General features: G+C 38.9%; 1 protein-coding gene across 1 annotated transcript in view; it reads left to right on the top strand.

The window, feature by feature from the left end:
• The window catches only part of NBAS (neuroblastoma amplified sequence), a 367,205-nt gene that overhangs the window by 270,598 nt on the left and 74,732 nt on the right, over nucleotides 1-21,875 (top strand). Inside the window, 2 exon segments of the mRNA XM_023511811.1 lie at nucleotides 171-421; nucleotides 1,573-1,907. Coding sequence (XP_023367579.1) covers nucleotides 171-421; nucleotides 1,573-1,907 — 586 coding nt within the window.

Below are 21,875 nucleotides of genomic sequence, written 5' to 3'. Positions count from 1 at the left end.
ACAATAAGAAGGGATAGAAGAGAAGTAGTATATCTTCCTGAGGTTTTTTTTTTTTTTTTTAAGTCACTTTGTTCAATAAAGGAAGCAAGTTTTTTTCTTTTTCCTCACCACAGGGAAGTGGTAGAAATGGAACCAAACCTTAACACAGTTTCTTTGGCTCTTAATTTCAGTTTGTCCACAGTGGAAATTGAAAATCGAGCCCGAGCCCTTCATCTCTTTGAGACTTTGAAGACTGATCCCGAAGCCTTTCACAAGCACATGGTCAAGTATATTTACCCTACTATTGGTGGCTTTGACCATGAAAGGCTGCTGTATTATTTCACTCTTCTGGAGAACTGTGGTTGTGCAGATTTGGGAAAATATGTCATTAAACCAGAAACCCACATTCGCCTGCTGAAGAAATTTAAGGTAGTTGCACCAGGTAGGATGATTCTTTCATTTAAACTCATTTTTTTTTAATTAAAGCTAAGGATTAATTTTCTGTATACAGTCTTGTATATGCATTATAGTAGGCAAGCTCTGAAACTACACAATTTTTAAGCTGATTGACTTAGTTATTATATTTCCAACTCTTCTACTTATGATTGAGCAAATTAAATACCAGAAAAAGTATGAAACCTATTGAAAGTCACATTAATTATGGTAGACCTGGTACTAAAATCCAATGTTTTGGGCTACTGCTCTAGGGATTTTTTTTTTTTTTGTCTACTTCTATAGGTTATATTTGATATATATAAATGGCACGGCAGAGACCCTTTACAATAGGCAATTCAGTAGAATTTCACTTCATTAAAGCCTGTTTAAAATACACATGGAACACTTAAAATAAGAGCCTTTGAATCTTTGATAAATTGTATCTTTAGAATGGTGTCTTTATGCCCATAACTAAGAAATTAAAACCTTAATACCTTTAAAATCTGTATGATGCTTTATAATTTTTAAAGCACATTCAAATCTATATTTATTTGAAATTCATAGCAATTGAGAGAGGTTTCTTCAATTCATCAGTTGTTTATGAAGTAGTCAAATTAATATTGGCCTGGACACGGAGGATAAGGACAAAGATTCGATCCTTGCCTTCAAGTAACTCATGAAATGCCAGATAAATAACAAAAGAACATAATGTAGTTTGGTGAATGCATGAGAGGAAAAGCGTAGGTGTTGTGGGGAATCTGAGAACATGGATACATTTCCGTCCCCAGTGTACAGTGAGGAAGGGGAGGGAGGCACACAAGTAGAGTGACCGACCTGTCGAGCGTCACGCAGCTGTGGGGAATCTGAGAACATGGATACATTTCCATCCCCAGTGTACAGTGAGGAAGGGGAGGGAGGCACACAAGTAGAGTGACCGACCTGTCGAGCATCACGCAGCTGGTTTAGTTTGAGGCTGGGACCAGAACTCAGATCTACTGACCTGTCTAACTGAAAACCTAAACCCACTTCAGCTAAATTGGTAGATCTTTTCATTAAGCCGTGCAGAGGGTGGTATGTATGCAAGAAACTCCTGTATGTTTACTGTGGTATGTACTGCTTGCCTACTTTTTTTTTTTTTTTTGCTTTTCTTTATAATAGGTCTCAATTACAAAAAACTGACAGATGAAAATATGAGCCCTCTTGAAGCACTGGAGCCAGTCCTTTCAAGTCAAAATATCTTATCTATTTCCAAACTTGTTCCCAAAATCCCTGGAAAGGATGGACAGATGCTTTCCCCAAGCTCTCTCTATACCATCTGGTTACAGAAGTTGTTCTGGACTGGAGACCCTCACCTCATTAAACAAGTCCCAGAGTCCTCCTCGGAGTGGCTTCATGCCTATGATGTCTGCATGAAGTACTTTGATCGCCTCTGCCTGGGTGACCTCATCACTGTGGTAGATGCAATTACATTTTCTCCAAAAGCGGTGACCAAGGTAACCAAAAAAATAGTTTAAAGTGGATTGAGTGCTTTGGAAGAAATGAAAATTACTTGTACGTTTTGTAGATTTTATTTTTATTTCCTTTCTTGAAATGCAAAACAATTACATGTTTTTGGCTTTTCTTTTGCAAAGCATGAAGTGTTTTAACTAGGAAATAATTTTCTTCTAGTATAGATGTACAGCTATTCTGAATTAACAATTCAGGTGTACATTGACATGTACATTTTGTGCATGTTACAGTTCTCATAAGGTGTCATTTTATAGTAAATACACGAAGAAGCTTCAGTGCCCAGCCCAGAGTACTTGCATTCAGAACCCAGGCTAACAACTTAGCTATGGCTACATTGAATCCATACAAAATTTCATATGAATATCCCGCAGCACACGAGTTGGTGGTGGAATTACGCCCAGGTCCAAGTCCTTTGACTGCCTCCTCCTGCCTGCTCTGCGTCCCCTAGTGATGTGTGGTTTCACTCAGAATAGATAATGTGGGTTCTCTTCCCCGTCCTTGCCCTCTCACCCGGATAGTACTGCTAAACAAATGTAAACTTCTCACTGCTTGGACCTTGGGCGCATCATCCCTTCTGGAAAATCTCCTAGCCTCTGGTCTCACCTGCTGAACTCTGTTGCCTTTGGAGCACCCTTTTTATCTTCTCTGCCTGTCTTTACTGTTCCCTTCTCTTTCCCCCAGGTCAGTAAATCTGCCCAGTACCCCCATCCCATGTGTCTTTATTATAGTTGATCTTATCCTGGAAGCAGAGTGTGAAGGCTAAGAACTGCAGATCACTCATTGGGAGGTTAGCACAGGCAGAGATCCGAACATCTGTGCAGAATGCTGCTAGTTTTAACCAACTTGCCAGAAAAATAGCTGTGGACAACCAAGGACTTCTATGTTTTCTTTTTACTGCAACCCAAAGTAATTTAGTTAATAAGTTGGTTTTAAAATTTATAAACACTTCTATAAAAAGGAGATAATTTTTGTTGCTTTTAAGGAGGGAAAAAAGGAGGATTTTAAAGGAAATCAGCCCAATGTATTTGAAAAGATCACGTTTGGAATAGTATAAACCTGGCTTTAAACTCTGAACCTACCTCTTATGAGCTATGTGGTTGAGCCTCAGGAATCTCCATTAGATTTTTCCCTCCTAGAGGCAGAGGCCAATGTCTGAGTAATCTGTGAAGCAGATAATATTACAGTTCTGATTTTACAGACAAGGAAACTGAGGTGCAGCCAAGTTAAGTTGGTAGTAGAGAACCCACAATTCAAACTCAAGGAGACTCAATCTGTGGCATTTTCTTTGACCCACTGAACTGCACTGTCTCTAACATGTCACAGAACAAGGAGCTAGAGCCAAAGACCTAGAGCCTTTCCAGAAGCTGTGAGAGAGCCTTGAAACCAGTCCATGGGGAGCAGCCTGTCCTGGGATGTGTTCAGAGCAGGGCCAAGTGCAAGTGAGAAGGGCCCAGCAGGAACTTAGTGAAGGGACTGAACCAGGTAGGGCGCGTGACATGCAAGAGAACAGCTGGAGCCGAGACCAGCGACCTAGCTGAAGGGGCCGGGTGAGCTCACAGATCAAGAAAAGAAGTGAAGTCCCTGTGCCAAGACAGTCTCCTGTCCCCAACTTGAGGCAGAAAAAGATTTTAAATATTTTATGTGAGGGCAGAAAAGCTGCCAAGGTCAGCCAAGGCTGCGAGCTAATTGTGAGCCTGTATGTGAAGGTGGACAGACACTTCAGACGTTCCAGTAGCAATTCTTGATTCATGTTTAAACTTTGGAGTGGGAAGCAAAGTTCACTCAGGAATCTTAGCTGTTATTCATGATGTTTAAGTGAGATGATTTTAAATTATAGCACATTCTCATCACTTTAGTTCCTTAATCTTATACATCCGAGATGTCCACCAGCCATCTGAAAATGTATGGCACGGTTGTTTGTGCACATATATGTGTATTTTTCTGATTAAGAGACGCACAGCTGCACAGTCCCAGTAAAGATTCACTCACTGCATTGCTTTCTCTTAGCTCAGATGGTATAATTCAAGCACAGCTATTTATTTATTATAAACTGTTCTCAAGAGGTGGTTTTCTATGGAGTCAGGTAAGTTATAGGGAGGGGTGACAGGTACATTTAAAATTAACTGTACATTGTTAGTTTAGTCACAGTATTTTTTCTATTAGTTAGCAAGCTTTTATTATCCGTTTAGAGAGGAAAAGTATAAAGGTTGGATAAACTGCACGTTTGAACCACACAATGCTTCTTATACATATACATATATATATATATATATAGAGAGAGAGAGAGAGGGAGATAGTGAGCATAAAAATCAAAATGAAACACAGCCTGTGCATGTCAGCGGACACATTTGGAAGAGGAAATGCAGCTGGATTTGCCCCAGTTTGCAAAACACCAGATGTTCCCACAGCTTGTACATGATGTAAGAAATGTAAAGTAAGTGTGTACTATTCATACACAGGACGCAGTTTTCAAATATGTGCCCACATTTAATTCACAACCAAATTTTTAGAAAGAATTGGTAACTGATTCTAGAGTACATAAGAGCAATAAGCAATTGTCTAATAAGATGTTAGAATTCAGAGAAGAATATTCTCACAGCATGAATTCAGTGCCCCATCCACTGATAAAATATACATAGAAGGCCCTTTGTCTTCATGGTAACAGTCATCCACTTGCCGTTTGCATTAGCAGAATTCTTAGACATTCTGGGGGAAATATTCACAGAATGGTACTGTGTCATGTAGGCATAGAGTAAATTTGTGACATTTGAGGTGATTAATATGCAGAAGGGAAAAGGCTGCAAATGCTTAAAGTACATTTATCGCAGATCTAAATTGCTTTGTTTTTGTTGCGTCAGAATAGACTTGCTCTACTATTGCTTCTCAGTTCAACAATTAGAAACATTGTCACAGAAGGGGCAGGGAAGAAGTTAGTGGATTAGAAATTCAGGAAAATGGTAAAAGAAGCTGGAAAGCACTGTTTCTTGGCTCAGACGTGATGTGGTGGGATGAGGGGGAGCACAGCCTTCGTATTTTCTGCTTCCGATTTGTTTTCAGTTGTAGTGCAGCTATGTCTGTAGATACGATGTGGAAAATACTCCTCTCGCTTATGGAATGCTCCCAGGAAGTTTGCTGGGATCCTTCTTTTAAAGCCTTCTTTATGTCTGGCTGGGCATAGTGGTGCTTGCCTGTAGTCCCAGCTACTTGGAGGCTGAGGCAGGAGGACTGCTTGAGCCCAGGGGTTTGAGGGTGCTGTGAGCTGTGATGAAGCTACTGTAGTCTAGCCCACGTAACACAGCAAGACTGTGCCTCCACAACAACAACCCCCCTCCCAAAAAACCCTAATCTAAAGCAGGTAAGTGTAGAATTTTAAAAGACCTTCTAGTACCTTGCTAGATGTTTCTCACCCAAGAATTGGGTTGGAATTTACCACTCCCCTCCTGACCAATTCCACACGTGCTCACTGTTCTCCCACAGTCTGTGACTCTTTGCACCATAAACTGCTGTTTCTGTTGGGAGCTTGGTGTCTCCTTTGGGTGGAGAAGAAAAATTATTGAGGACCTTTTATCTCGTTTATCCTCTGATCTTCAAACATCATTTCTATTAATGATTAAGCCACTCTTCCTGCTTGATTGCTGACTTATTTAATAAAAGCCTGTTTTCCTTTGCCTTCTTTTAATCCTCGCTATTTGGTTCTGCCTTCTGGAGCTATGAAACAGCATAAAACCATCTCTTTTTTATAGTAATACTGTTCACATTCTCCACATAAGCTACTGTTTACTTCCTTATCCTATTATCCAGACTGTTTGGTGTAAAAATCTAAAAGAATAAATTAATCTTTAAAAACATTATTTAATGTAAAAATGAAATTTATATCATAAGGTTAAGGCTTGATCAAAAGGGTGCATTATAGCTGTAGCTTTAGGATCTCCACACTGCTGATATAATCTTTTAACTAAGGATAACACTGCATCTTTCATCAAAATGAGTAGTCGGTGCTTGAAACCTAAGTAAAAAGGTTTAGCTAGTGTGTGTCACCTAATTACACGGCATGATAAGTGACTTTCTGATGCACGTGAATGCATTTTATGTAGCCTCAGAGTGAATCACAAAATATTTAGGGGTTAGCTGTGTGCCATGTACTAGTTGCCATAGGATACATCAAACTATGAAATGCTCGCTAGTAAGAAACTTAAAATGATGGTTTTATTTACAGTAAAATAATATTTAAACAATTTCTGTTATTATGATTGTGAAGTACATTCCCCATGAAATTGGAAATTTTAAGGGTGAGTATGGTACTTTTTCTCTAATTCCCCCTTTTCTAGTACAGTAAAAAGCAGATACTCCTTAAATGGTTGTTCACGTAATATCATCACAGATTGGTGGTTCTCAAAACTTTTGACCTTAGGATGCCTTCACATCCTTAAAAATTATTGAGGACCCTCAAGAGCTTTTATGTTGGTTATATTCATTGATATATTGTAAGTTAAAGAATAGAATTTTGAAAAATACTTATTAATTCATTTAAAACCACCAACAAAAGATCCTTTATAGATTGACATGAATAGCATATTTTAAGGAAAACCAACTATGTTTTCAGGGTAAAAAATAATGCAAGTCCTATCACTTTGCATGTCGGGCTTAATGTAACACATGGATTTTGATATTTGTTTCTGCTTTCTTTATTGTAGTGTTTTTCTTTTTTTGAAGTATATGAAGAAAACCCAGCCATATACAGGTAGAATATTGGAAAGGGGAATGGTATGTTAATAGCCTATAATTCTTCTTTGCTGCTACACTGAAACCCAATATATGAAATATTTTTAAAGACTAGTTGCAGCATGGAATCTGAAACCCTATTATTAAACTTTTTGTACCTATTGCATTAAAAGCTCTGGTCTAGATTGCCCTTTGAATGGATCTTTTGCCCAGGTATAATTTTGTAATATTCTCGCCTTAGGCATTTGGAGATGTTGATTCACTGAGTTACACAGATCATACAAATGTTGACATATCATATCAAATAATATAAAAAAACACATGCATTAACATGAGTGTTTTCTCATCAATAAGTCTTCAGGTATTGGGAGTTGGTCATCCTTATAGTAGTGGATGTAAATTTTCCAAAATTATAATTTGAAAGTTCTAATTTTATCACTGGAAACAAATATTATGCATCCTACAGTTTTTCTTAAAGTGACACCTCACTTTCTTCACTTTGAAGAAAATATCTCACAGTTATGCAACTCTGAATAACCATAGCTTGTCTATCAGTTGTTCTTTTAAACAAAAAATGGTATTAGAAATTAGGCATAGAAGCAGGGACATTTCTTAAACTGATAGAGGCCATCTACAGCAAACCCGCACTCAATATCATGTTGAATGGAGTAAAATTAAATCATTTCCACTCAGATCAGGAACAAGGCATGGATGCCCACTGTCAACTGCTATTTGACATACTAATGGAAGTCTTAGCCATGGCTATCAGGCAAGAGAAGGTGATCAAGGGTATCCAGATAGGGTCAGAAGAGATCAAACTCTCACTCTTCACAGATGATATGATCCTATACCTGGAAAATCCCAGGGACCCAACTTTAAAACTCTTCGAAGTGATCAAGGATTACAGCAGCATCTCAGGATACAAAACCAATACTTACAAGTCAGTAGCTTTTATATATGCCAACAATAGTTAAGCTGAAAATATAGTCAAGGACTCTATTCCTTTTACAGTAGTACCAAAGAAGATGAAATATCTGGGAATTTACCTAACGAAGGATGTGAAAGATCTTTATAAAGAGAACTATGAAACTCTGAGAAAAGAAGTAGCTGAAGATCTTAACAAATGGAAAAACATACTATGTTCATGGCTGGGAAAAATGAACATTGTTAAAATGTCCATACTACCCAAAGCGATCTACAGATTTAATGCAATCCCTATTAAAGCACCATTGTCATACTTTAAAGAGCTTGAAAAAATAGTGCTTTGTTTTATATGGAATCAGCAAAAACATCAAATAGCAAATACATTACTCAGAAATAAAAACAAATCAGGAGGTATCACATTACCAGACTTCAGGCTATACTATATCTGTAGTGATCGAAACATCATGATAACTGGCACAAAAACAGAGTGGTAGATTTATGGAACAAAATAGAGAACTAAGAGATGAACCTAGTTACTTACCGTCATTTGATCTTTGACAAGCCTATCAAAAATATTCAGTGGGGGAAAGACTCCCTATTTAACAAATGGTGCTGGATGAACTGGCTGGCGACCTGTAGAAGACTGAAACTGGACCTCCACCTTTCACCATTAACAAAAATTTGATTCTCACTGAATAAAAGATTTAAACTTAAGACACGAAACTATAAAAATACTAAAAGAGAGTGCAGGGAAAACACTTGAAGAAATCAGCCTGGGAGAATATTTTATGAGGAGGACCCCCACACTCCCCAGCAATTGAAGCAACACCAAAAATACATTACTGGGACCTAATCAAACTAAAAAGCTTTTGCACAGCCAAAAGCACAGTAAGTAAAGCAAACAGACAGCCTTTAGAATGGGAGAAGATTTTTGCAGGTTATGCTTCTGACAAAGCTCTAATAACTAGAATCTACAAAGAACTCAAACTAATCAATAAGAAAAGAATAAATAACCCCATTTCTATGTGGGCAAGAGACTTGAACAGAAACTTCTCTGATGAAGATAGGCACATGGCCTACAAACACATGAAAAAATGCTCATCATCCTTAATCATCAGAGAAGTGCAAATCAAAACCACTTTGAGATATCATCTAACTCCAGTAAGATTAGCCCACATCACAAAATCCCAAAAGTACAGATGTTGGCATGGATGCAGAGAGAAGGGAACACTTCTACACTGATGGCGGGAATGCAAGCTACTGTGACCTTTTTGGAAAGAAGTTTGGAGAATATTCAAGGAACTAAAAGTAGACCTACTGTTCGATCCTGCAATTCCTCTAGTAGGTGTATACCCAAATGATCAAAAATTATTTTACAACAAAAATATTTGCACCATAATGTTTATTGCAGCCCAGTTCATAATTGCCAAGAAATGGAAACAGCCCAAGTGGCATCCAACCCATGAATGGATTAACAAATTGTGGTGTATGTACACCATGGAATACTATACAGCCATAAAAAAGATGGAGACTTCATATCTTTTATGTTTACATGGATGGAGCTGGAACATATTCTTCTTAGTAAAGTGTCTCAAGAATGGGGAAAAAAGTATCCAGTATACTCAATACTACTATGAAATCAATGTATAATCACCTACATATTCATATGAATGGCAAAACATAACTATAGTCCAGAAAGTACAAGAAGAGGAGAGAGTGGGGAAGGGAGAGAGGAGGTGGAAGGTGAGAGGAGGGATAGTATCTGGGGGAATCTCATCTAATGTGCATGTTGTAATGGTACATTTCAAAACTTTAACAATAGAGTATAATTGTGATGGATGTGTTACTTAGTTCAGTGTAAACATTTCACATTGTATATCAAATCAGTACCCTGAACCCCATAAATGCATCAATGTACATAGTTATGACTTAATAAAAAAAATTTAAAAAAATTTAACAGCTCACAATTTAAACAATTGCACAAAAATATATTTTCCTTGCCATACTCCTGTAGGCAGTGAAGTACTTTATGTGTACATATTTCTTCATACAAAATGTTGAAAATATACTCTGAGTTGGTTGAGTGTTAATAAAATTAATAATTTATACTCTTTCATCTAGAAAATTCTTACATGAAAATGGCAGTGAAAAATATAACGACTCTTAGTATAGTTTGATTTGTGCTAAGTCCCCAGAGTTTCACCCACCATTACTTTTTCATCATCAATACAAATGTCAACACAGTGAAAAAGGTAAATTATATCTTAGTGTTATTATAAAAATAATTTTGATTTTGCAGACTCTTTGAAAGAGTCTCGGGACTCCTGTGGTTTGGGGACCACGCTTTACAACCACTGTTAGGGGTTACTGTTTCCAAAACCACAGCCATCTTTAATGCCCATATATGAAAGATTATTTCAACTTCCTAAATATTTATAATACACATAAGAATAATAAAGACATGCTTTGGTAAGTTCAGAAAGGATATTAAAATTTTAGTTTCTAAAAATAGATTAATTTCTAAGCAACTTTCCAGATATAGAAATAAAAAATGTGAAAATGTAAGGTGGAATTTGTGCCTGCTGCTGTCATGATACAGCCTTTAATTTTATGAACTATGTAACATATTGATCACTTTTCTTTCTATAAATGTTAGCCTTTATAATTTTTTAAACTAACATATATACAGTAGTCCTTATCTGTAGTAGATATATTACAGTACCCCCCATGGATGCCTGAACCCTGTATGTACAGAATAAGCATTTCTAATCTGAAAAGCTGAAATATGCAATCTGAAATGTTTCAAACTCTAAAATTTTTTGTATGCCAACGTGGCACCACTAGCAAAAAATTCCATTCCTGACACCTTTCTGGTGGTTGAATGCTTATAAACATCATTTCCTATACAAAATTAAAATGTCATATAAAATTACCTTCAGTCTGTATAAAAGGTATATACTATGTATGAAACAAAATTTTGTGTTAAGACTTGGGTCTCACCCTCATCATATATATATACTGGTATTTCAAAATCCTAAAACATCTGAAATCTGCGTCACTTCAGGTCTTGAGCACCTCAGGATGGGGGTGCCTGACCCGTGCTATGTTTCAGTCTTATACCCTGGAGACTAACAGGTGGGTTGTGTTACCTGTGCTGTGTTTCATCTTATACCCTGGAGAATAACAGGTGGGCATGGATACTAAAGGGATGATGATTCATGTCCCAGGTGGGACAGAGCAGGAGGACACAAAATTTCATCACACTGTTCAGAATGGCTGAAATTTAACACACACAAATTGTTTATTTCTGGAATTTCCCATTGACTATTTTTGGATAGCAGTTAATTACAGGTAACTGAAATGGTAGAAAGCTAAACTGCAGATAAGGGGGGATTGCTCTATATACTTGACACACACGCACATATTCTTTTTTCATTGTGAACCATGATTAATGCAGCCTTCTCAGAGGAGTGTGAGGAAGGAGAAGGGGCTTGCGGAAGGCTGCAGCTCCTCAGGGGCCCTCTTTAGCCCTCACATTCTTAACTCTAGACCTGGGCCAGGATATCAGATCAAAGAAGAGGTGATTTTAATGGTGTGGTTTAATGTGTGTGTGGTTTAGTTTGAGGGTGATGCTTAATGATATTGTGTCTCCTCCATTTCGCTCCTCTAAACTAATTTTAGAATTTAGAAAGGTGGAAATAAATATCAACAATAAATGCATATTAGCAAACATTGTTGGAAGAGCTGAAATAGAAGAACGTAGGCTGGAGCTGCAGCCTACAGGGCTCTTCCACATTCATATTTATTTGAAACTCGATTACGTAGAGCTGCACTGGAAAGTCATCCCTCTCCCAGCCTCCTGGTCTGTGACAGGGGGTAGCCACGTGACACGTGGCTTCTAAGGCAGCTCTCAACCTATGTGGGAGAAAGGGAGGGAAATGCCAGATGTGTTCCTCGGAGGGTTTTGTGTCTATGATTGGGGTGAAAGTTTTCTTATAATAGAAACAGGAGTGGAAATGAACTTTTTATTCCCTGAACTGGTTGGGCTTCATAGAAATCTCCTGCTAACCAGGGGAGAAACGCAAGCGGGTCTGTCAGCACCTGCCTTGGTGCTCTGCTTCATGAGGCCATTCCCCTCACTCCTGCAGGTCTTGTGGGGTGTCCTCCCGAGATCAGTAGTGGGCAGTTCAGCTTCTGCTTCCAGAAAGTTCTGAAAGAGGTCAGGTGAGCATGTTCTGATTCCTGCAATCTAGGTCAAAGGTTTCTTTCTCTGTTTTGTCTCCCATCTCAAGTTTTACCCAACTGGATTGATAATGAATTAAAGCTTATCATAAGTTATACAGTAAGCTTCAATGATAATAGAAAATATGCCATATTCTATTGGTCAGGAACTTTAATGCCCTAATTTTCAATTTCTATTTTTAAATTCTCAGGGAGAAATTAACTTCCCCCAAATCAAAAGCTCTTGCCTTTTTAGATAAACTTCAATTAAATCAATATTTTAAATTTAGAGGTTCAACAAAAGTAAAGTCTATAGATTATTTTTTCCTGCTGTCTAACCTATAAGGTCTGATTTAAGTATCTAGGTAGAGTCAGGTTCCTCCTGCAGAATATACCTAATTTCACTTGAGTAGTATAGCTTCTTCAGAAAATCCAAAGTTAAATCAGTCTCACACCAAGTTTTTCATCATTTTTAAAGATTCTCACAGAATAATAGGAAAAAAAAAATGTTTTACCAGCATTAGCTCCATATCTGTATCCTTGCAATTTAGAAAACACAAGCAAATCCCTAGCCCTGAAACAGTTAACTCAGCGAAACAGGGTTCTCAGAATCCTCTTCTTGGTCAGGTCCAAAAACATGTCAGGGGGTTGCTAGTTATCGTGGAAATGGTGCAGTGTCTGGGAGATGGAAAGAAGGAGAATAGGAGAGAAAGTCCTACTGGGTTACTCTGCCAGGACCTTAGAGTAAGCCAGCTGTGCAGACATCGGCTGGGAAAGTCGCTCCATGGAGAGATTAATAGTGGCGTATTTTGCTTTGGAGGAAAGAAAGTCTATCCCTTCAGATTGGCTGCTCTCCGGGGACTGATTAGTTTTACGTATCCTGACTGCAGTCACTGCACCTTCCACACTGCCCTTTCCCTCATTTAAGCCCTGGGTTCTTCTCAGGTGAGTCCACTGCACCTACTGCCGTGTGTCCCACCTGCCCGAGGCCTCCCGCTCACAGTCACGTCTGTCTGCGCTGAGAGCCTCCTCAGCAGACCAGGGCACCTGCCTTTGGAGCCCGTACCCTCAGGACTGGGCAGCCCCACTGTCTTTGCTTTGTGCTCCCCATGCAGGCACGTCTTGTGCGGTGTTTCTGGAAATAGAAATGTTTCTGTTATATCTTTAGGTTTTGATGGGGGAAGAGCAGTAAATGCCATCCCATTTTTCAAGTTGTATTCACTTTAACAGAGGAATCAGATGGATGGAAATTACAGTATCAGCTTCATTGTTAGTAGAATTGGAGTGGAGAGGGTGGTTTGGGTCTTCAAGTCAGCCTTCCTCATACTGCTCCCTGCCCCAGCTCCTCAGACAGCCCTGCCAGGTGCACAGTTCTGCAGAGCGCACATTCTTAGTCAGAGGGCTGCTTTCCGTTCATGGACTCCAGAGAGGTGGCCTCGATTGGTGCTGTCTGGTTGAACTATCTGTGAGTCACATGTGGAAATGGAAATTTTCTAGTCACTGCATTTAAAAAACTAAAATGAAGTAGGTAAAACTGTCCTAAGAATTACCATTTATTTCATTATGTGATTGACACAAAAATGTTAATGAGATATTTTTGCATTATTTTTTTTTCTTTTAACTAGGTCTTTGAAATCCAGCGTGTGTCCTTGTAGCACATCTCAGCTCAGACTAGTCACTTTCAAATGCTCATGACCACATTAAACAGATGTGATTCTCTGGAGAAGAAGTCTCAGCCTCATGCAAAAATGTTTACCCCAGGAAGGAGAAGAATAGTAGTAGAGTCTACTCTTATTACTGTCTGTACAGATCAGAAGGAGAGGGAGAGGGCTAACTACCCATAATTAATTTCTTCTCCCTGTTTCCTTGATAAGATGTCACTCTTCTCTCTTGAGAAGTGGGAGAGTAAAAACAATGCAATGCTTAACTTCTTGGAACCCATAGAGGAAACTTCCTGCTACATGGCCCAAGGTAGAAACTCCAAAGGAAGAGAAAGTGGTTCTTGCCACATATGTCCAAATGGATGTCTGGCTAGCAATAAATTATCAGACCTTAGAGGTTATCTGTCTTTTACAGATGTGTCTGTATGTTTAATATAATATAATAGCTACTATTAATTGTTCATTTATTATGTTACCAGGCACAGGCTTAACCTTTTAACTTATCTCAAGTAATCATCACAATGGCTCTGCAGCATAGATGTAATAATCTCAGTTTACAAACGAGTAAACTGAAGGTTAGAGGTTAATTTATTTGTATGTCACAGTTTGTAGCTGGGCCAGAATTCTAATACTAGTTTTGTCTAGTCAAGTGTATCTTTAGCAAATGATGATTCTTTTTTTCTTCATTGCACAGGAACCTACTATTTTCTAGGGTAACCTGTTCCCTAGAATAGGCTATGTTTATTCTCTTTTATGGAGTTCCTATCTGCCTATTCAATGTGTCCTCTTTTCTGTAATAATAAAGAAATAGAGCTACCTCTCCCTCAACCTCCCTACTCTTTGTGTAATGGAATAAAAGTACCATATATCCCCACTTTTATTGTTCACATAACCTGGATTACGTGTGTTCTAATTCTAATCACTTTCTTCTTGACACTGATTATTTTGTATGTTTTCCTCCTAAAAGATATTTAGTGACTTATGCAATATAAATGCATTATTCTACACTTCTGTAGATGGGATGTCCCACAAGGCTAAGATTCACTAGGCTAAGATCAAGGTGCAGGTAAGGCCGACACCTTTTGCATGCTCTAGGGGAGAATCCATTTCTTTGGATTCTCACTCCTTGGTTCATGCCCTCTCTCATTCATCTTCAAAGCCAGCAACAGTTCAGTCTTCCCATCTCTCTGTTCAACCAAAGCCAGGAAAGGCTCCACTTGTAAGGACTCAGGTGGTCAGATGGGATCTGCCTTTGTGATCAGGATTAGCTCCCTCTCTCAGGTTTCACGTCCTGAATCACAATTACAAAGTTTCTTTGCTATATAAGTATGATGGCAAATAAGATATCCATAGATTCTAGGGATTAAGGACATGGACACCCTTGCGGGCCATAAGTTTGCCCAAATAAGATTTTAGAAACTTCATTGGCTTAATAAACCTTTTAAAGAGGCCCTCAATTAAGACAAAAATGGAAAAATGGTAAAAATCATTGAAAAATATTTGTCAAAGCTGAAATTTACTGTCATATATACAAACATTATTTTGTTTATTTATAGGTAAATAAAGTTTAGTTTATTCCAGATAACATTTTTACTTTAAAGGCAGATAAATTACATACATTTGTAATTACTGGGATGTGTATTTGTGTGTGTGTGTATATAGTAAACCACAGTGATCTTTATATGTAATTATTGGTGTATACGTTAGTGAGAAAGTCTTATGATCTGTTGTATAACGTTTGAACAGAAAGGATGTATATCTAATCCACATTTGTCTTAAAGACCCTGCATTTCTGAAGTTCCTCTTTCTAAGCGATAGCATTAGTTCCCATTCTTATTATACCATATTGCTAAGTGGAAAATGCTATATTCATATTTTAGCCTTTAAATTTTATGGTGATTGTTATCACTGGTTTATAATCATAATGAACTCCACTATTAAAGTGTTATAAAATGTTTTCTCAGAGTTGTAAGATGACTTACTAAGTCATAATTATTTTTTTAATCTTGAAAAAGCATCTTACCCGTTGATCTCTGGTTTTGGTATAATCGTCATTTGACACTTTTGATTCTGACCTGAAAGAGGCTTATTCATTCCCAATACTTTCAGGAAATGGTTATTTGAAGACTGTTTCATTGCTATTATTCTAGGTGCTATAAACAAATAAAAGATTGGCATGATCCTTGCCTTTGAGGAGCTTGTGGTTTATTGAGGCATGTGTATACATGTATACCAAATGAACTGCAATTTAGTATAAGAAGTACTATTTGAGGATATGAATAAATTCCTTATGTACAAAGAAGAGATCATTTATAAATATTTATTGAATGTGAAGGAGCAGCTTTTAGTGATAGGATCAGGAGTTTGGTTTGGGGCATACTAAAATTGATAAGCTTTTTGTAAGATGTCATCATTACAGGCAGCTGAGTGATGACTACCTAGGACCTCTCTGTAGTATTTTGTAGCTTCTTAATGGATCTCTCATTATTTCAGCATAAAGAGTTTTTAGAGTGATATAGCCTTTAAACATCTAAGTCATCATTGATAGGCAGCTATATATATATGAATTTGGGGGTCAGTAGAGAAGTAGGGGCTTTAGAAATACACTCAGGAGTTGTGAGTGTGTAGGGAGGAGTCAAAGTAAGGAGGCTGGATAAAATTCCCAAGAGAGTAAATAGGTAGAGACGAAAGAGTATAGAGGATAAAGCCCAGGCTCCTGATTCCAAATTGGATGCCGATTGACAGGCACTTTCCTGCTTCAGGAACTGAAAAGAAAGAAGGGTCATTGGCATGTAGGTAAAGTCCAGGATGTAATCAGAGTACTTTGCATGCTCATGAGCCTATAAAAAGTCTTACCCTAAGTAAGGTGGAGAGTACATTTGGTCCAAATGGGTCGTATCTTATAAAGAATCCTCCAGAAGACAATCAAAGAAGTTTGAATGTATATGGAAAGGAAACCGGAAGCAAATGAATACGTGTGAACGGCGGCATGAGTTTGAGGAAGGGCGGTTTAAGGATGTCAGGGTCATGGTATGGTAACAAGGAGAGCTAATGTTTCCAAAAGTCTGTCCCGTCATTCAGGCTGCACCTTAATAGTGGAGTAGATTAACCATTTCCCTTCATCTCCCTTGTTACAACCGTCCTTCCCACCAGATACTAAAATGGGAAGAAAAGAATATTGTGACATTACTTTGTGAATTTTCCCACTGGCACCATGAAGTAAATTTGTAACCATTTTAACAGATAGGAAATTTCTGTTGTTAAGAGACCTGGGCCGGGTTCACACCCACCACCCCTGGTACACAGGGCTGGCGCTCTAACCACTGAGTGGCAGGCACCCAGCCAACAGGCAGGACATTTTAAATCCCAAGGAAGTTAAACAACTGCTGCAATGTTTTATGGGCTAGAGGTGGCAAAGTTTGGCAAAGTCAAGATTCACATAGAGGTAGGCCTTCTCCCGAAGTCTTGTTCTCCACCACCTCCCGTGCCTGAGAAGTTTAGCTGTAGCAGCTCATCTGTGGTGGTTGTGATTATCAGTCTGGCTGGCAAGCTGAACACCCGTTCTCTGTTTGTGCTTGGAAAATTATTTCAAATTGGCTAAGGTAATCATCTAGTAAGAGAGATTGAAAATTGGCCAAAAGACCTTGCACGCAGTACAATCATAAATGATAATGCATTCTGCTCCTAAGGAGGAGCCTGGCGGGCTGCTGAGCTGCTGGTGTGTCCTGCAGCCCTCCCGGGCCTCTTCATTAAGAAGCCGGAGGAGGGAGTGCGCTCCCTTCCCACGAGCACGTGGGTTCTAAATTCATAGGGGTGTCAATCTTCAGGAAGACGGAGGAATAAATAAACGATGTCAGAATTATGTGCAGCAAATACCAAAGCATATTTTAACATGATGAAAGCAGTGGGGAAAGAAGTCTGAAAATACCCTCCCTAGCGCCGCGCTCCGCTCCTCCTGGCCGACTGCGCAGCTCTGCGCTGTTTACTACTCCCCGGCAGTCTCCGGCGATGTGGACGCCCTTTGCCCCTCCGTTCTGCCTTCATCCTGTAAACTCCCTCCTCTCAGTTAAGTACCTTTCAAGCCTATAAACAGATTTATCTCCTAATTGCTGTTTTATAAATACATTCTCTAGCCTGTGCAATGAAGGAATTTCTAATAAAAAACCGTGCCCTCTCCCATCAGCTAGTCGCGGCTGCTCTGCGAAGGCTCCGCACCAGTAGAAGCACAAGGGCCGCTGTCTCAGGATGCCAGTGGGGTCTGCCTGCTTGACAGCCGGGGGCTTTCTCCATAGATAAAAACAGTAACCAAATCAGTGAACAATGTGTGGAGACAGGAGGGAAGAAATGGTTAATAATTGAGTCAGTGGGGGCAGGAATATAGCCAGGAAAGGCGCCGTAGTAGAAGTGTTTGAGCTGAGCTTCACCAGTGAGGGTATTTGTCACAGAGAGCTCTGAAGGGGAGGGACACACCAAAGAGAGTTAGCAGTTTTAATAGAATCGCGAAATAACCTAGTACTTTTAGTTAACTCCAAACAATGTGGTGTAAAGGGCAGTGTAGGGGTGAGGCTAGAGAGATAGGGAAGGGCCTGGGAATGACGACTCTTGTAAGGCTAAGGGTTTAGACTTCATCCTGGGAATGGGCCTATTAGACATCAGTGTTAAGCCAGAGGGTGACAGTGTAGGTTTCCACTTTAGAAAGATCACTTTTGTGATGACAGCTGAAAGGGACCGAAGCTGGAGACAGGGATGCTCGCCCCGGGAAGGTTATGGCAAAGGTGATGGTGGATCAAGCTGAGGCATCAGCACCCAGAGTCCGGGTTTGGGATCGCTGCTGGAGTGTGCACAAATCTGTGTGCTCTCTGGAGTTTTCCTAATGCATTTTTATGAACATCCTTTGAGGAAGTTCTGCTTACTATTTCATCTTTTGTTCGCTGAACCACCTAGCAAAGTTCCCTCATCATACTATAATCATTTTTAGTCCAGTATACCTGGTCTGATAAGGGATTTTGTATGCCACCTTATATGAAAAGGATTATGAAGGATTGATGCTGTTTGATCACCAGGTATTAAATATTCTCATGAGAAGAACAGAGCAAAATAATTTTAATTCCACACAGACCCAGGAAACTCTGGAGAGTTTCATACTTTAACGTTGTAGGCTCTCAGCACGTCAAATTGGATTTAATCTGGATAGATCTTAGACACAGCGTAAGTTCCTTTAATAGTAGCCTGGTAATGTGGAAGCAGACAGGTTTATGGTCAGACCTTTCTGAGTGCCTATCCGGGCCTGACCTTGGGAAAATTACTCTATATTCTGAGTTAAGTTTTCTCCTCCATATAACGGGGAATAGTAATCACTACTGTGTAAATATAGATTAATTTTAGTACATTTTTAGATATAAGTAAAAAGCTAATTAAAATTAGCTTAGCTAACTAAAAAATTTACTACCTCATGTAAGTCAAGGTCCAGAGATGGGGCTGACTTTCAGGTTGGCTGAGCCAGCAGTGGGTGCCATCGGGGAGCCAGTTTCTTTCCACCTGTCTTCTCTGTTGTCTGTGGTGTTAGCTGTGCCGTAAAGCTTTGCTGAATTAGTTTCGGGATGTTACCTGGTAATAACAACTGGCACTATATTGCTTCCTAACCTAAATTTAGACAGATAGAACCAATGAGCACCCCACAAGCACCACACGGAATGTCCTAAATTTTTTTTATTGTAACCATCTTTTATTATAGAAAACACAAATTATTATAGATAATTTTAAGAATAATACTTTAATATTTAGCAGTAAGTGTATTTTTGAGACATGGTCATTTAAAGAACAGCCTATTGGTTTGCCTAGAAAGTGCAAAACTTAATCCTGCTTAGAGCACCCCTGAATTAATTCCTGTAACTCCTAGAATGCGAGGTGCTAATTGGCTCTGGCCTGGATTACCTGTGCATAGGCTGTGTGGAAAGTGATGAGTTTGCCCTGGGTAATCTGGCTCTCAGGCCTGAATTCTGGAGCAGTACTGAGTCCAGGTACTGAGTGGATGGAAGGAAAGCAACCAGAGTATCTGAAACACATTCCATGAATAATTATTGTGAGGATAAAATAGCATCCACAAAGATTTTGGTGCCAGTAGGTACTCTGTATCGATTGCTTTGCCTTCTGCTTTTTTTTTTTATTCCTTTTTCTCTTTTATTCCTACCTAAAAGATTGAAAAATGGCATTTGAATTCCTTTAAGCACAGGTATAAATATCTAACAACAGCTTTGGTTAGTTTCAAATGATTGTAGGTAGTTTTGTTGGAACAAAAGCTCTGTTTTCATACTCACACTTGATTTTGATATAAATTCCGTGGATGTACTTCAAATGGTCTTAAATAACAATTGTGTCTCCCATTTATGCATGTGATAGAAGATTTTTAAGTGGAAAATGTGAATGAGTGCTTTCCAATTTTGTTAAAACTTAATATGTGTACAACAATGGAATGAAATATTTACTACCGATGGCAGTAACGTTTCACCTCATCTCTTAACATTCTACATGCCTTTCTCCATGAAGATAGAGGTGACCTTTAGAATGTATTAGCTTATGTCACTGCTGCAAGTGAGCAGCAGAAAGAGAGGGCCATTTACACTTTGCTAAAGAATAATTCTATTTCTGAGGTTATTGTATAAGGCAAAGGCCAAAGCAAAGGAGTGTAATTATAGTGCTGATTTCTTATTAAGTGAATGTGGCAAGCCAGGCATTCTTATTTTTATGTTTGAATATTTAAATAGCTATATGAAGCAAACATTTTAAAACTTAATTTTCACTTTCAGTTGCATAATTTTAAAAGTGTTTCACAATATTTCATGCACGATTTTAAAGCAGCACTTAACATGCTTTACCAAGTATCGAGAATAAAAAGAAATCCTGAGAGAGGGTCTCACGCTGATGGGCTCAGGAGTGCAGTGGGAGGCACAGCATGACCCAGGCACACACAGTGTCAGGGGCAGCACACAGAGCAAGGGGCTGTGGGCAATTAGGAGAACATTTTTCAGTGATCCATTAATTTGATATCTCCTCTGTCACTCCATTGTTTGCTGGCCCCTGTAAGTCATGCTGTCACTATTAGAACAGATTTACAGGACCTTACAAACTCTTGAGTTTTAAAGCATTAGTGGGTGCTGTAATTAGTGTACAGCATTGTGGTCAGCATTAAAAACAAACAAGTGAAATAGAATGCTAGGCTGTGAATTAGAATAAGGAATACCAGAATGTATCACACCTTAGGAGGGCGTGTATTGTTGCATGAAATTTTCGTTTGCTTTTAATATATGCAGATTGTCTCTGTGTGTTCTTATGTATGTGTATGTGTGTGTAATAACTGAGTTTTGATACACAATGTATTTTTCACTGTGGGTCTTGAACAAGAAAGTCTGAAAGATGCTGGGTCAACTGATTGGCAGCTGGCTACATACGTCAGCCAAAGTGTTTGCCCCAGGAGCTGGCAGAAGACAGCATTTGGGTATCTTTCACTTTTTGTTATACATATGTCATTTAAAACCCAGACAAGGTACAAGGTTACCTTCAACCTCATCTACTCCGTCTAGACCAGCGGTTCTCAACATGTGGGTCACGACCCCTTTATAACAATGAAAATACATCCTGCATGTCAGATATTTACATTATGATTCATAATAGTAGCAAAATTACAGTTATGAAGTAGCAACAAAAATAACTGTATGGTTGGGGGTCACCACAACATGAGGAACTGTATTAAAGGGTCGCGGCATTAGCAAGGTTAAGAACCACTGGTCTAGACTCTTGTAATGACCGGCTCACTGCCCCTTTGCCTCAGTCCTAGGAACCACCTCCACCTGCTTCCTACACTGACCATTAGCCAATTGGTTGGGTCACTTGGAATCTTCAGTTCTCCTGAGCTATAGTAGTGGGTCACACCTTCTCATTGCTATTACAGTTAACCAGGAAAAGCTCATGACAAATACATGTTCTTTTCCACCAATTCCAGTGTCTTTCCCAGCCCCATAAATTGAGTCAATAAGTCTAAGGAGGGCCAGGAATTTATGGAATTTATGTTTTTAAGTAGCACTTAGTGGATTTCAATGTAGTGGACTAAAATCAGGGAAAACAGTGCTCTAATTCTATGGACTTAAACCTTTTTTACTAGAAATATACCCTGACTATTTTCTTACACTTAATATCTAAAAAGTATATTATAATTTTAAGTAATTACAAAAGAGAGCATAATTTCTAGCTCATTTTAAATATTAGCATTTAACGTAAAGCTGTTACATAGCTATTTGTATCCAACATAGGGATTTGTTATCTGTCACTACACCTTTAAAAAGTACAGTGATTCACAGGTGGCAGCTGCGGCTCAGTGCGTAGGGCACTGGCCCCATATTCTGAGGGTGGCGGGTTTGAACCCGGCCC

This window comes from Otolemur garnettii, unplaced genomic scaffold, assembly GCF_000181295.1.
Source record: "Otolemur garnettii isolate 467f Iridium unplaced genomic scaffold, OtoGar3 scaffold00022, whole genome shotgun sequence".
Classification (NCBI taxonomy): Eukaryota; Metazoa; Chordata; class Mammalia; order Primates; family Galagidae; genus Otolemur; species Otolemur garnettii.
Note: the sequence above shows the minus strand (reverse complement) of the source record. Positions and strands in the feature narration are given on the sequence as shown.